The following is a 15830-nucleotide window of genomic DNA, read 5'->3' on the forward strand; positions in this document are numbered from 1 at the left end:
GTTGATCCAAGAAGAATGAAGTCCTTGACAACTTCAATCTTTTCTCTGTTGATAACAATGTTGTTTATTGGTCCCGTGGTGAGGATTTTTGTTTTCTTTACATTGAGATGCAGTCCATACCGAAGCCTGTGTTCTTTGATCTTCATCAGTAAATACTTTAAGTCCTCTTCACTTTCAGCAAGCAAGGTTGTATCATCTGCATATCGCAAGTTGTTAATGAGTCTTCATCCAATCCTGATGCCACATTTTTCTTCATATAAGCCAGCTTCTCAGATTATTTGCTCAGCATACAGGTTAAATAAGTATGGTGAAAGAATACAATCCTGTCGTATAACTTTCTTAATTTTAAAACATTCAGTGTTCCCATGTTCTCTTCAAACAATTGCCTCTTGGTCCATGTACAGATTCCTCATGAGTACACTTAAGTGTTCTGCAATACTCATACTTCATAATGTTGTCCATAGCTTGTTAAGATCCACATAATCGAAAGCCTTTATGTAGTCAATAAAGCACAGGTAAACATCTTTCTGGTATTCTCTGCTTTCAGCCAGGATCCATCGGACATCAGCAGTGATATCCCTCATTCTACGACCTCTTCTGAATCCGGCTTGAACCTCTGGAAGTTCTCTGCAATGTATGCTTGCAACCATTTCTGTATCACCTTTAGTAAAACTTTACTCACATGGGATATCAAAGAGAATGTCTGATGATTTCCACATTCCGTTGGGTCACCTCTCTTTAGAATGGGCACAAATACGTATCTCTTCCAATCAGTCGACCAGCTAGCTGTCATTAATATTACATACAAGTAAAATTTTGCTGGAGAGCATTCAAAAACAGTTGTAGCAATACATTGCCAGGAGATACCAGAAATTCAAACTGGGTTCAGAAGAGAATATGACACGAGGGATATCATTGCTCATGTCAGATGGATCTTGCCTAAAAGCAGAGAATGACAAAATGACGTTTACTTGTGCTTTATTGAATATGCAAAGTCCTTCAATTGTGTGGATCATGACAGGCTATGGATGATAATGTGAAGAATGGCTTCCAGAATACTTAACGGTGCTCATGAGGAACCTGTACATAGACCAAGAGGTAGCCATTCTAACAGAACAAGGATGATACTGAATGGTTTAAAATCCCGAAAGGTGTGCATCAAGGTTGTATCCTTTCACCATCCTTATTCAATCGGTATTGTAAGTAAATAATCCAAGAAGCTCGATTATATGAAGAAGAACATGACATCAGGATTGTAGGGACACTCATTAACAACCTATGCAGATGGAATCACCTTGATTGCTGGAAGTAAAGAGGATTTAAATACTCACTGATGAAGATAAAAAAAAACAAAAACTACAGCTTTCAGTATGGATTGTACCTCAATAAAAGAAAACAAAACTTCTCACCACTGAACCAATAAATAACATCATGATAAATGGGAAAGGCTGAAGCTGTCAAAGACTTCAATTGGCTTACATCCACAATCATGAAATGCTCATGAAGGGAGCTGTCAAGGAATCAAATGATGTACTGCTTTAGACAAATCTGTTGCAAAAAGGTCTTGAAAGTGTCAAACAGTAAAGGTGTCTCTTTAAGGACTAAGGTGCACCTGATCCAAGTCATAGCATTTTCAATTGCCTCATATATATGTGAAAGTTGGAACAATCACAAGACTGCAGATGAATTGATGAATTTGAATTAAGGTATTGGTGAAGAATATTAAAAATATTTGGACTGCCAGAAGAACAAACAAATCTGTTTTATGAAGTACAGTCAAAATGCTTCTTAGAAGCCAGGATGGTGAGAGTTCATCTCATGAATTTTGGACATGTTTATCAAGGAGGACCAGTCCCTGGAGAAGGGCATCAATTTAGTAAAGTGGAGGGTCAGTGAAAAAGAAGACCCTCAATTAGATAAACTGGTACAGTGGCAGCATCAATGGGCTCAAACACAACATCACTAGTGAGGATGGTGCAGGACGCGGCAGTATTCGTTCAATTGTGCACAGGGTGGTTATGATTTGGAACCAACAGGACAGCACCTAACAACACAACAACAGTCTAGTCCCCAATACTTGAAGAGTTCTGTTAACACTAACATAAACTGAAAGGTTAAAAAACAAAGATTGTTGCCTTCTTGAACAGAAACTGAAACTAGACAAAGACAAGGCTCTTCCACCACCTCAGGAGCCCAGCGCTCTAGGCTGGCCATTGTCTCTGCAGGCCATAATATGGTACTGATGCCACAATGAGGACAACACTACAGGCCCTATATGCATATCAGAGAGAAATCCCTACATGGACAACTTAAAGGTGTCAAGGGAAAAGGAATAGAGAATCTGCAGGTCTGCAAGAGTGTTCTGTATCTGCAGGCCTGTGTAATCAGGAGAAACACAGAGAAGTTCTGTTCCTTAGCCTGGGATCACAAGGACTCCGGAAGTATCAAAGGCAGGGGTGTCATACAGCGAGGACTTCCACAGCAATGTCCGAGAAGTTGGGAGTTCTTGGTAGCATTGAAAAGTTCACATAGAGAATCTGAGTGTTGGTCTTTCTGGCATGATTTCTAGTAGAAATCATTGTTGGTACTTTCTGTACCTAGAGGCATGTGGTTGACTTGGTTTCTGATATACAGTTTCACATCCCTTGACTAAAAGATAGTGCTTCGCAGTGTGGGAGGGAGACAGACATCCAAACTTGACCAGCAGGGAGCAGTAAATCATCCAAGACAAACCCAGGAGGGGACAGAAGCACTCATGTGCTTTCCTCCTCTCCAGCATTCTCTGTCTACCAGGTTTGCATAATGCTCACTAAAAGAACTGGCTCAGGATGGATATGACTCACAATCCCTTACAAGAACACAGTCAACCCAGCTAGAGAACACTTGGCATATGTTTTAGCGTCAGGTTTACCTTTTGCTAACACTTTTGTTGTGGTTTAAGTGCTGGCAAATCAGTTCTAACTCACAGCTACTCATAGGGTTTCCAAAAAGCAGCTGGTAGGTTTGAACCACTGACCTTGTGGTTAGCAGCCCAGTGTTTATCCTACAGCACCACAAATATGCAATTAGGGAGAATGACATTGTCTTCTGACTCATTTTTGTTTTGATTCAAGATTACTAGCAGTTTCTAAAACTGTATGTGTTACTTTTTAGGTAAACCATAAAGTAAAATATGACCTTAAATAAGATCAGATAGACCGATGTCACCAAGGCACACATTTTTTAAAAAGCCATTTCTAAGAAGCCAGAAAAGCTGAACAGTAAGAACAAGAAGAAAGAGATAGATAGTTTAAGATAGTAAGAACCAGGAAGAGCTCTTTGATATTATGTTAAACCAGACAAGACTAAAAGTGTCACTGGAATAGTCAACTATCCACAATCACAAAGGCAACATTCCCCTAAGGACAAGAATGAGAAGGGATGAGAAGGAGGGTGGAGTAGAAAGAAGGACGGCAGCGAGGCAGTGGGATATCTGTTGTGGAAGGGATTGCAATCATTGAGATCAAACAAAGTGTAGGATTTGTTGAATGTAAAACTGATGATCTGCTCCGTAAACCTTCACTCAGTTCACAATAAAAGTGTGTGACATCTTAAGACCATAGGCAGACTCGACTTATGCTAGTGGATGCAGTTGTTGTTGTTGTTAAGTGCCGTCAAGTTGATTCCGACCCATACCAACCCTGTATAGGGTTTCCGAGGAGCAGCTGGTGAGCTTAACCTGCTGACCTTGCAGTTCAAACAGCTTTGCAGTCTGGTGCATTAAACCACAGCGCCACACCAGTAGGAGTGGACAAATCTCTACAGTGAGGATCATTCCCATCCCCGCGGTACACAGGGTTGACAGGGATGGGGAACTTAGACATTGGCTACCCAAAATGGGGGGACTACAAAGGCAAGAAGTGACTGGCTTACAAGCTTTCAATAGGGAACTAGCTCCAGAGGATACAGGGAAAGGTAGAACCTCCACTGAACTGTTTCCAACCTGTTTGGATGGGGTTAATAAAAGGTGAGGGGAAAGGACTCCTGTGGTTCAATAGGGAATGATTGCTATCAGGTCTGACAGTGAGCGTTGAAAAAGTAAATGTAAATGTTTGGTAACAAAAGGAGGGGAGTGGCTGATTTTGCAGTCCAGGAGTGGAGATCCCTGGAACCACCAAGGGAGAAAAGTGAAGTGTGAGACCCTGTCCTGAGAGGCAGTGACACTAGGAGGCAGAGAAGATGATGTGGACAGAAGGAGCAGCTGGGGACTTTGGACTCAGGGAGGGAGAGGGGCTGTATGCTGGCAGGAGTGTGGGGTATACCCTTTGATTGTTTGTTGATGCATGCAGGGGATTGTGATGAAACAAAATAAGATAGGATAAATGTAAAGATAAGGTTCATCCATATAAACTAACACATAATTCACAATAAAAAGATACTGGAAAATATGTTTCTTATTCAACAGCCAAAAAAAACAAAACAAACAAACAAAAACAACACTGCCACTGAGTGGCTTCCGACTGACAGAGAACCTGTCAGGGTTTCCCAGGCTATAAATCTTTACTGGAGCAGAAAACCTCATCTTCCTTCTGCTGATTGGCTGGTGAGTTTGAACTTCCAACCTTATGGTTAACAGTCCAGTGCTTACCCTACAGTACCATCAGGGCCACAAGGAAGGCCTAAACTACTAATGAATAGATGAAAGTTACACAAACTTAAAGGAGCTCTGGTGGTGCAGTGGGTTAAGAGCTGGGCTGCCAACTGAAAGGTTGATGGTTTGAACCCATAATCATTTTGTGGGGGGAAAAATGTGTCAGTCTGCTTCTGTACAGCTTTACAGCCTTGATTAACCTATGGAGTAGTTCTATGATGTCCTATAGGGCCACCATGAGCACAGATTGGCCCAACAGCAATGGTGGTGGTGGGGCCAAACTTATGATGACTGTAAGGATCAGCAATGATTAAAGGACTCCTGGGGAGAGATAACAGGGAGCAGCTAGAAGGGAATGAATAGATTCAAAGGCTGAAAAGCTAACTTTGCTTTCCACCTCCCTCCATGCACCACTCCAGTAGCATCTCTCCCTATTACATGGAGTTTGTGCACATCTGATCTTTTAAAAGTCATTTCACCTCACCCACACTTGCAGACAATACCCACTTGACCTGGCTTCAATGACTGGATGATCAGAGCTCAACTAGAAGAAGAAAGAAGAGGGAAAAAAGAGTAATCTGATACAATTTGATGAACTTGACCTACCTACATCTATGGATGCAGTAGCTCAAAAGAGGGAACAAATCTTTACAGCAAGGATCATTCCCACCCCCTACCTACACAGAGTAGACAGGGATGGGCAACTTGGACATTGGCTACACAAAGTGGGGGGACTACAAAGGCAAGAAGTGACTGGCTTACAAACTTTCAAGAGGGAGCCTAGATCCAGAGGGTGTGGCGGAAGGCAGAATCTCCACTGAGAAGTTTCCAATCTGTCCAGGCGGGGCTGATGAAAGCAGATGCAGATAGGTCTCTTGTGATACAATAGTGAGTAATTGCTATCAGGACAGATTGTGAGGGATGGAAATGTAAAAGTAGACATTTTGTAGCAAAAGGAGGGGCATGATTAACTTTGCAGTCTAAGAGCGGAGGTCCCTGGGACCATCAAGGGAGAAGAGCGGAGAGCAGAACCCTACCCAGAGAAGCAGTGATGCCAGAGATGGAGGCAGAGACGATGACGTAGAGAGATGGAACAGCTGGGGATTTTAGACCCGGATAGGGAGAGCGGCTGTGTGCTGACGACCAGGGGGCAGGCTTGCAGGGTATACCCTTTGGTTGGTTGATGATGCAGGGAGGGGATTGTAAGCATGACAATGAAATGATATATGATAGGATGAATGTAAAGCTAATGTTTTCCCATGTAAACTATCACATAAAACATTAAAAAAAAAAAGTCACCTTACCTCTCCAGGTCCATTTTGTCATCTGTACAATGAAAGAACTGATCTCTGAGGCCACTTCTAGTCCTCTAGGACATCCTGTGACTCTAAAATTCCCCCCAATTCACTCATAATCCCAATTCACTTACCCTAACACTTGAACAAACTGTACATGATAAAACTAAACTGGCAGGAACCTTGAGAGATACCACAGAGAGCAAACGAAAGCTTAAACTGTGGGCTATGATTTTGGAAAAAAAATGTTATCAATGAGTGGGTGGAATAAAGAAATAATCCAAGATTCATGCTGTAGGGGGAAAAATAGTGGTGGGGTATAATGCAGTACCCAAACTTTCTAATTTTGTAATGTAAGAATCATTTTGGGGCAATTTTGCTAAGCAGTCCTTATTTGTAGACAATGCAAAAGCTATGCAGTAAAAGCAAATGAGCAGAGAAGGTGTGTAGCTGTACTAAATAACAGACCATCATATGGAGCTGAGGAAATCCAGACGGGATGCAATAGGAAATACACACTGGAACTGCCATCTGAATACAACTCAGCCAATCAGACAAGCAGTCACAAATCAGTGAGTGTCGCGGTTCTTACTCAAGTGATGAGAAGAACTACAAGTGAACCACATCTTCAAACAGGGCCTGCTGTTGTCAGGTACCCTCTGGATGGTTCTGATTCATAGCGACTTGATGCACAACAGACTGAAACACTGCCCAGTCCTCCACCGTCATTACAATAGGACCTAAGAAAACATTAAGTGAAGGGTACAATCTGCTACTTATTCCCATATATGACAGGGAAAGCCTTAATAATAATAACTAAACAAATAAGTGTTATTTGGTTTCACTAATTGCCAGACAGACTCTCAGGAAACAAATTATGACAGTATTTTAATTCATACCAGTAAATTTTCAAAATTTTTATTCTCTTAGTTTCATGAGTATTACTCATTCCTGAGTAGTTGTCTAAACACTATATAGCTCAACATTAGTCCTAAATATAACATTAGGCTACAAACCAAACCTGTTCTACAAAGGTTACCTGTTCTTTCCCAAAAGAAGGACACGGAGAGATCTCAGAGTAGAAAGCCCACTAATCTCTTCAATCTGGTTATCATACAAATCCAAGAATATTAGCCTCTGAAGATTAGAAATATTTTGGATCCGAGTTATAAAATTGTGTTGAAAGTTCAACAAACGAAGGTGCTCTTCCCCATCGATGATAGGACACACTGTTAGCTTTTGCCTAGAAAAAGATGGTTAAAAATTAATATGGTTTGGTCGTAGGCAGCCTGCCTCCTCCTACAAAGAGTATTTTTAGTATCTTTGTTCTCTCATGCTATGATGTGAAAACAATGAGTCCTATCAATTTCAGCTCCCTTGAACTACAAGCACGCTTGCTTTATCTAACTGTAAATCAATCATACAAAAGCCAATTGACAGTTACAAAGATAATAATAAAATTAAGTCTAAGCTCTTAGATCAATTATTTCTCATAAAAATGACTTAATGTTAGAAAACATTCATCAAAGTCATTGCCTTCTACCATAGAGGTTTAGATGATTGAAAAACCATGACCAATAACCAGAGAAATGGTCTTGCATCAAACATCATAAAAGGATCTCTCACAGGATTAAAGACTACTGAGTTGGATGATATTTTAGGGAGAACAACAAATGCAACCACCTATATATCACTTGGATGAAAAAATTCCTATCCTGAAATCCATTAATGGTTAAGGGGTCCTTTTTGAACATTTTCTCAGAAACTGGAATTTTAAATAATGTTTATGTCTTTATCAGTAACTCTGAACTTAGGAGAACATTTAGAGGGTTACAAGGTAGGATTAAATTCTACCAATATACGCCCTTCAAAACAAATCAATCCAAACTAACTGGTGTTGAGTCAATTCCAAGTCACAGCAATCCTGTAGAACTGCCCCACCGGGTTTCCAAGGCTGTACCTCTTTACGGAACATACTGCCGTACCATACTCTCATGGAGCAGTTGGTGGGTTCAAACCACCAGTCATTCAGTTAGCAAGCCCGAGCTTAACCACTGTGTCACTAAGGCTCCAATATAGGCCCTTGTTTTTGCAGACATGCGCCATTCCAGTCAGTTCTGATTGAGAGACCCTGTCTAGGGTTTCTGAGGAGTAGCTGGTAAGTTTAAAGCGCCGACCTTGTGATTAGAGCAGTCAGCAGTCTAATGCTTAACCTATAGCACCACACCAGTGCTTAATATATGTCCTCGCTGTTGTTGTTGTTGTTCAGTGCTGTTGAGTCAGTTCCAACTCACAGTGATCCTATAGAGGGTTTTTGAGGATCAGCTGGTGAATCTGAACCGTCAATTTTGTGGTTAGCAGTTTAGGACTTATCCTACAATGCCACACCAGGACTTCAATATATACCCTTGCCTGTATTATGGGGAAAAAAGCTATAAAGTATTACATGTGAGGTAAATACGTACAGTTCTAGCAGTGTAATGATATGGCCGCACAGGACGTGCTATGAGATTCTACTCTGAGAGGTTCAAAGGAGGATAATAGAGCTTTCTCTATAATCATGTGAACAACTCTAACAGCAAGTTTTATTAGAAACATTGCCTTTCAGTAAAAATCAAGTTAATGTAATCTTTCAAGGAAATGTATCTGTTATAGTCATAAGTGACACTATGGAAGTGACCAGAATTCTTGAACGAAACCAAGGCCACAGCTTTCTAATTAGTTATGATCTATAGCAAGTCTCTATACGGTTTCCAAAGCTGTAAATCTTTACAGGAGCACAAAGCCTTATCTTTATTCCTTGGAACAGCTGGTAGTTTTGAACTGCTAACCTTGAGGTTAGCAGCCCAACTCAACCCCTACGGTCCCAGAGCTCCTTCCTCATTGTTAAGCCTATTAATATCTCCTGTCTTCTAGGTCTTCTAATTATCCAGTCAGTTCTCACTGTGACAGGAAAATAAATAATATGACACCATTCCCCTTGCGTAAATTACTGTAACTTGAAATAAATTCTTTTTCTTAGATTCCTGATACAGCGGCTAAGTCTCAACTCCAAGTCTTAAGCCCACAAGTCCATGCTACTCCATCAACACAAGAAAGCAAACATAAAAACCCACCCTATCTAGAGAAGCAGCAACACCAGAGATGGAGGCAGAGTTGAGGACATGGAGAGACAGAGCAGCTGAGAACTCTAGACTCATGGAAAGAGAAAGGCTGTGTGCTGCCAGCCAGGAGGCAAGCTTGCAGCCAGGAGGCAAGCAATGCGCCCTTGGGTGTTTAAGTGATTATATACTCCTGAGTATTTTTGTGTACATTAAAAAAAACAAACAAACAAAAAACAGATGGAATAGAAGCAAATACTGTTGAATGATGATGCATGGAGGGGATTATAATCATTGCAATGAAACGAAATATGATAGGAAAAGTACAAAACCAATGTTCTCCCATATAAACTATCACTCAATTCACAATAAAGACTTAAAAAAAAAAAAAAAATGACCTAGTGCCCTCCAGGGGAGCTCATTAGGCTTACGAAACCCTGGAGAGGCTACACATCCTATGGAGTTAGTGACTAGTCTGCTCAATTTTGTTTTGCCTCTGCATTTCCTTCTTGATGCTGACAGTCAGACTGCCTTCCTGCACTCGATGACTACCCTAGACCCCAGAACAGCCAGTGTCTAGTTTATGCAACATCTCTTCTCAAGACTAGATTCTACTCTTGCTCCCCCGTCTCCTGACTAAGAAGCTACACAGCATAACAGATCTGCCATCATCCCCTGGCTCTCAAAAATTGATCCCTCAGTTCTCGCCACTAGCCCAACTCTCCTGATAGAACATGCTGATATTGACCAGATTCTGCCCAACATCTGACATCTTTTGATCCTGCCCTTTCATAAACAGTCTTTGAAATTGAGTCAGTACCCTCGTTCCTGTACTCTCCTTGGTAAGCAAGTCTTTACCTAATCAAAGTTTGCTTCTCTACCTCAAAGTCCTATGCTGTCCAGGAACTGCCCATCTTCACAAGGACCGAGTCACCAAAAGCTATAACAGAAGACTCTAACTAGCTAGATCACAGTTTTACAAATATGGTCTCTGTGCTGTAGTAAGTTATGCATTGGGTTGCTCACTACAAGGTCAGCAGTTCAAATCCACCAAGTACTCTGCAGGCAAAAGATGAGGCTTTCTGCTCCCATAAAGACTGGGCAGCCTTAGAACCCCTACGTAGGGCTGCTATAAGTCACAGCTGACTTGTTGGCAGCGGGTTTGGGTTTGGTTAGTTATCGGGAAACATGAAACTAAAGGGCTGAGGTACTATTCTTAGCTGGAGTTTTAAAGTTGAAGATAAGAATTACCACAAAATCCCTGAAAGCATTTAAGTACCATGATGTTTTAAATATTAGACAACATTGCTGTTGTGTTGCTATGTGCCATCGAGGTGGTTCTGACACATAGTGACTTAAGAAGCAGCTGGTGGGTTTGAACAGCAGACCTTGTGGTTCAAAGTCCAGTGCTAATCCTACAGCAGCACACCAGGAGATAACATCAGAATCTCAAAAACCAGTGACACTGCAAAGACGCTATGGCCAATACTGCCCTCAAGTGTTCCTTTGTCTACAAAACAGCAAACTATCCCCTCCAGAGATGTTTTCCCAGCTACAAAGATAGTCTGTGATATCTGCTGTCGAGTGAGCACTGCGAAACTAAAGATATGCCCAGCAGAAATTTTTTCTCTGCCGGTTATACTACTGAGTGAGGATCCTTCATCCAGCATTCTATTGCTGACATCTCCCTAGATGTAAAGATGCAGATATCAAGTCCTAAATATTCATTCAAACGTTTTTATTGAGAGCCTATTGTGTTCCAGGCTCTGTCTGTTCTAGATGCTAGAGATAAAGAACTGAATAAAAAGCCCTGTGCTCATAGAGCTTGAATTCTAGACAGTAACTATGAGATGTAAAATATTTAATGTTAAGAGAGTGGTAAGCGCTAAGAAGAAAAATGAAGCAGGGAAGGGGGCTGGGGACTGTCAAGGCGGAAGGGGTGACAATTTTGGAGAGGGTGGCCAGGGAAAGAAGGTCATCAGAGTAAGAGTACAGATACGTGGTGGAACAACATTCCATGCCGAGGGTACTACAATGGCAGAAGGCCTGATGTATAAGCATACTTGGTGGACTCAAGGGCAAGCCAGGAACAAGTGTGGCTGAAGCAGAGTGAGGGCAGGAGGGGACAGGACAGGTCAGAGCCCAGGGAGTGAGACTGGACAGACTTTCATAGGAACATGGTATCTACCCTAGACTCCATCGCCGTCAGCGTCGTCTTGTACAAGTGCTATAGCAGTCTTGTGCAGTGGGTCAAGAGCCCACACCACTAGGCACTATGCGAGAGAGTGAGGCCGTCTGCTTCTGTACAGATGACAGCCTTGGGAACCTGATGGGGCGGTTCCTGTGTCCTACAGGATCACCGGTAACAGTGGGTTTCTAGTACTCTTGTGGAATATAGGCAAAAGTTTTTACATTACACAGATATCAGATTCCTTGGTACACGTCTGCAGGGATAAACAAAAAAATTGGTAACATTGATTCTATCTAGGTAGAAGAACCAAGTAGTTGGGAAACAGGAGGAGGGAGGGGGACTCTTCAATCTTTAAATTGTATATCATGTCTATGTGTTACCTGGAGTCCTGGTGTGGTGCTAATCACAAGTCTGGCGGTTCAAACCCATCAGCGGCTCTGTGGCAAACCTATACAAGGATGCTAGAAGTCGGAAGCGACTTCATAGTACTTAACAACAACATGTATTAACTATCCCAAAAAATGAAATGAAATAAATTGTCCTCACCTTTCTAGAGTCAACCTGTCTGAGTAAAGAATTTTCTCTTCAGAAGAACGCTGTAGAATAGGAAATGAAGACATCGAGGAGCTCACCAAATTAACATGATCACCTGTTGAAAACAACATACAAATCATTTCATTAAGAAAAACCTATAAGATCGTGAAGCTATAAAGCATCTTCTATTTGGAAAACACGGGTGCCTACAAATGTCTAAATGTACATACATTTCTTAAATGTACAGTTTCTGTGTGGTTGTTGCTGTGAGTGCCGCGGACTCGATTCTGCCTCACTGACAGCCCCGTGTGTTTTCATTGTTCCACATATTTGAAATTAACGACTGAATTTGAGTTTGTTACTTTTCTTCTTACATCTAAGTGTGTTTTGTGTTTGACAAATTGTTTTCCCCTGTGATTGCTTAAAAGGACAGGACAACTCTAGTGCTATCTTTAACCCTTTTGAAGCCTGATTCCTAATATATCCTAATAACTGGGGTGATAGTCCCTCATTACCAGAAACATTTGGGCCAGCACTATGGCAGCCCTGCCGGATTCTGGACTTTGAAGGTATCTGAATCATGGAAGAGTCTCCAAATGCTGATAAGGGGCTCGTGGCAGTTTTCATTTCCAGACCACACAGTTCTGTCACGCTTGTTGTGGATGAGATGCATGAAGATTTGTTACGAGGCGAAGGGCTTATGACTCTTCCATCTCCTTCAAAATAGCAAAAAGTTGATCACAATGCGAGACAATACATGATTTTGCTATAGGAAATACAGAAAAGTTGTTTGCGATAACAGATGGAAGGTGGTCAGCGAAAGATGATAAAGAAAAATACTCTAAACATAGACAACCTAGATTTTCCTTGTTAGCGCAAGAGTTATGGGGTCTTTTTGAAGGCTTACAGGCCAATCCTCAATTTAAGAGACACAGACTTAAGTTGTACAATTGCAGAGGTAATAATGGATGCAGAGGTAATAATCAGAGTATGGTTCATTTATACTCAGTCGGAAAAGGGATGTTATCCTTAAGCAGTTCAGCTCCTAGTGCATGCAGATGTCAGCATCACTGTTAACACGATCAGCTTATTAGCACTGCCAGCCTTACAAAACATAGCAAGAGAGAAGAAGGACAATGTAGAAAGGCCTTAAAAGCCACAAACAAAGTCCTCTAAGTGACTGGGAGCAAGAGGGATCTGGGGCAACATGACACATTTCACACATCAACTATGCCACTATGTGGCAAAACTTGGGTTGAAGCATTTCTTCTGTTACTGAGTTTTCTTATATCACTATTTAACTTACCAGATATGTAGCCCTCGTCTTCCCAATTAAATTTATAAGCTTCTTGAGAGATGGACCTCATTTTATATTCTTTGTATTCTTAGTAGAATCTAAATTCAGTAGGCAATCAGTAGATTAATTAACTGATTTTCCAGTTTACTAACAATTAATTGGAAATCTATTTTTTGTGGTATTTCTGTTAATAGAGAAAATAATAAATTCTTGCGTTTTAATCTAAGAGTGCTGAGCGAATTCTTTCGTAGTTAGGATTTCAAAGAGTCATCAGGGTCAACTTTCAGTAAGAACATGCACTGTATTACAAACCAGACAGATGGATAGGTGAATGGATGGGAGGGTGGATGGCTGGATGAATGGATAACAGACGGATGGACAACAGATGGGTGTATGAGTGGATAAGTGAGTTGGTGGACAAATGAAGAGCTGCAGGATGAAGTGAACTGCTGCATGTGTGTGTCCATTCAACATTATCTTTGGAATTGTTTTGTTAACCGAAGTCCTGATTGTACATTTTCCAGTGATTCGTCATGATCTTAAGAACTAGTCACTGTCTCTTACTCTCTATACACACACTTAAAAATTCTTAATTAAGGGAGTTAGCCAATTTAGGTCTAGTTATCTCACATTTTACTATAGAGTAATCCCTGGAACCTCTGCTTTTACAAAACCTCAAAGACGAAAATATTCTAACAAATGAAAAGAAATCACATATGATGTTTTAGATTAACCACTGCAGCTAAAACATCAAGTTTCTTTACTTTCATTTTTCTTTTAAATTTATTATTGGTAAAATATACATAATAAAAAGATGATCATTTTAACCATTTTTAAGTGTAGAGTTCAGTGACATTAGTTACATTCCAAGTTTCTTTACTTCTGACTGAGAGTGATACTGACTGATTTATACTCACAGGCTGTTAAATTTCCTTGAACAATTGTGAGAAATAAGATGTGGGATTAAATGAATTTGAATTATAATGATTTGATATCCAGATGCAGTTAGTTAAGACAGAAAGAAGTCGCTCAGTTTTTCCTAATAAAGTGCTATTTCTAATTTCTTCAAGGTTTTACACTTTAGAAACATAAATGCTGAATGAATTCTTTCATAACTAGGATCTTAAAGAGCCATAAGGGTCAGCTTTCTAGGTAGGTAGATGCATGGATGGGTGGGGGGATGTATGGGTGGATGAATGGACGACAGACAGATGGACAAGTAAGTAGACCAGCAGATGAGCAGATGAATGGATGGATGGATGGGTGGGTGGGTTGACTCATGAATGGATAGCTGGATGAAGACGTGAACTGCCATATGTGTGTGTCCACTTGATCTTAGCTATGGAATTTCTTGGTTAACCCAAATCATGACTGTAGATTTTCCAAGACCAAACTCACTTCACTTGAGTCAATTCTGACCCATAGCAACCCTACAAGAGAGTTACTGCCACTATAGGATTTCCAAGGCTGTAAATCTTTATGAAACCAGGTGGCCACATCTTTCGAACATGGAGTGTGGCTGGTAGGCATGAACCTCTGACCTTTTGGTTAGCAGTTGAGCACTTTAACCACCACACCACCAGGACTTCTTGATATATATGTAAAATGAATTAGATCAGTAGCCTGCGTGGTTACACCACAACCAAAAGGGTCCGTTTGAACCACAAGGTCGGAGGTTCAAACTCACCAGCTGCTCCTGGGAAACCCTATACAGGGTCACTATGAGTAGGAACTGACTCAATGGCACTTAACAACAACAACACAGAATTATTTTTTTTCATGAAAAATTCATTAGGTTAACTTTCCTCTAAGAGTTAATTTGTTGTGATCATTATTTATGTATAAGATTTAATGCATTTCTGACTTTCAGTTCTCAAAATTCAATTCCTCATGCCATTTCCTCATTAGGAAATAGCATATAATATTTTACCATTAATAAAATTTACTTGGCACACCATCCACAAATCTGTATACAAACTCTTCACTGCATACCAACACAAGAGAAGTTTAGGAAGGGTATTGTAGTTTGTTTCATTATTAAGGAAAAAATTACATGACACTATCATCAGAAATGTAAGGGCAATTCACAACTCATGTATTAAAAGCCCTCGCTGAGAGTTTCCAAGTTCACATCTGTAGCAGTGTGCTAGCACAGCATCAGGCACATAGTACACACTCAATAAACATGTACTGCACAGAACCAAGCAAAGCAAGACATGCTTCCTGAAGTGTGGTACTTCCGTTTTATGTGTAAGGATTAGGAAAGAGAAAAAGACTGAACAGACAGAAGGGCACAAAGGGGTAGAACTAATCAACATTGAAAATAGGTGTCAATTCATGCAGCATCGAGGTAAGCTATCTAGAGAGGTCTACACTAATTAAACCTTCTCATATACACTCCTGAGAGGTAAGAACAGCACTGTATATGAGGATTTTATATCACAAGCTCGCCAGATGCTCCTCAGAAACCCTATACAGGGTTGCTATGGGTCAGAACTGACTCAACGGCACTTAACGACAACAAAATGCAATCAAGATGTATTGATCGTTACTGGTGATTGGAAAGCAAAGGTTGGGAGCAAACAGGAAGGATCAATATTTGGAAAATGTGGCCTTGGTTATAGAAATGATGATGGAAAACGCATGACAGAATTCTGCAAAATCAATGATTTGCTCATTTCAAATACCTTCTTTAGACAGTTTAAGAGATGATTATACACACGGACCTCACAAGATGGAATACACAGAAATCAAATTGACTACATATGTGGAAACAGATGAT

At 40.7% G+C, this 15830-nt stretch overlaps 1 protein-coding gene across 2 annotated transcripts in view; it reads right to left on the reverse strand.

Moving 5' to 3' along the window:
• Positions 1–15830, reverse strand: part of LRRC49 (leucine rich repeat containing 49) — a 181282-nt gene that overhangs the window by 153514 nt on the left and 11938 nt on the right. For both annotated transcript variants that reach the window (XM_006866533.1, XM_006866534.1), the window contains 2 exons: positions 11764–11866; positions 6965–7168 (listed from right to left, as the gene is read on the reverse strand). In XM_006866533.1, coding sequence (XP_006866595.1) covers positions 6965–7168; positions 11764–11866 — 307 coding nt within the window. The remainder of the gene's footprint in view (positions 1–6964; positions 7169–11763; positions 11867–15830) is intronic.

The sequence above is a fragment of the Chrysochloris asiatica genome, unplaced genomic scaffold (assembly GCF_000296735.1).
Source record: "Chrysochloris asiatica unplaced genomic scaffold, ChrAsi1.0 scaffold00092, whole genome shotgun sequence".
In the NCBI taxonomy this organism is placed as follows: Eukaryota; Metazoa; Chordata; class Mammalia; order Afrosoricida; family Chrysochloridae; genus Chrysochloris; species Chrysochloris asiatica.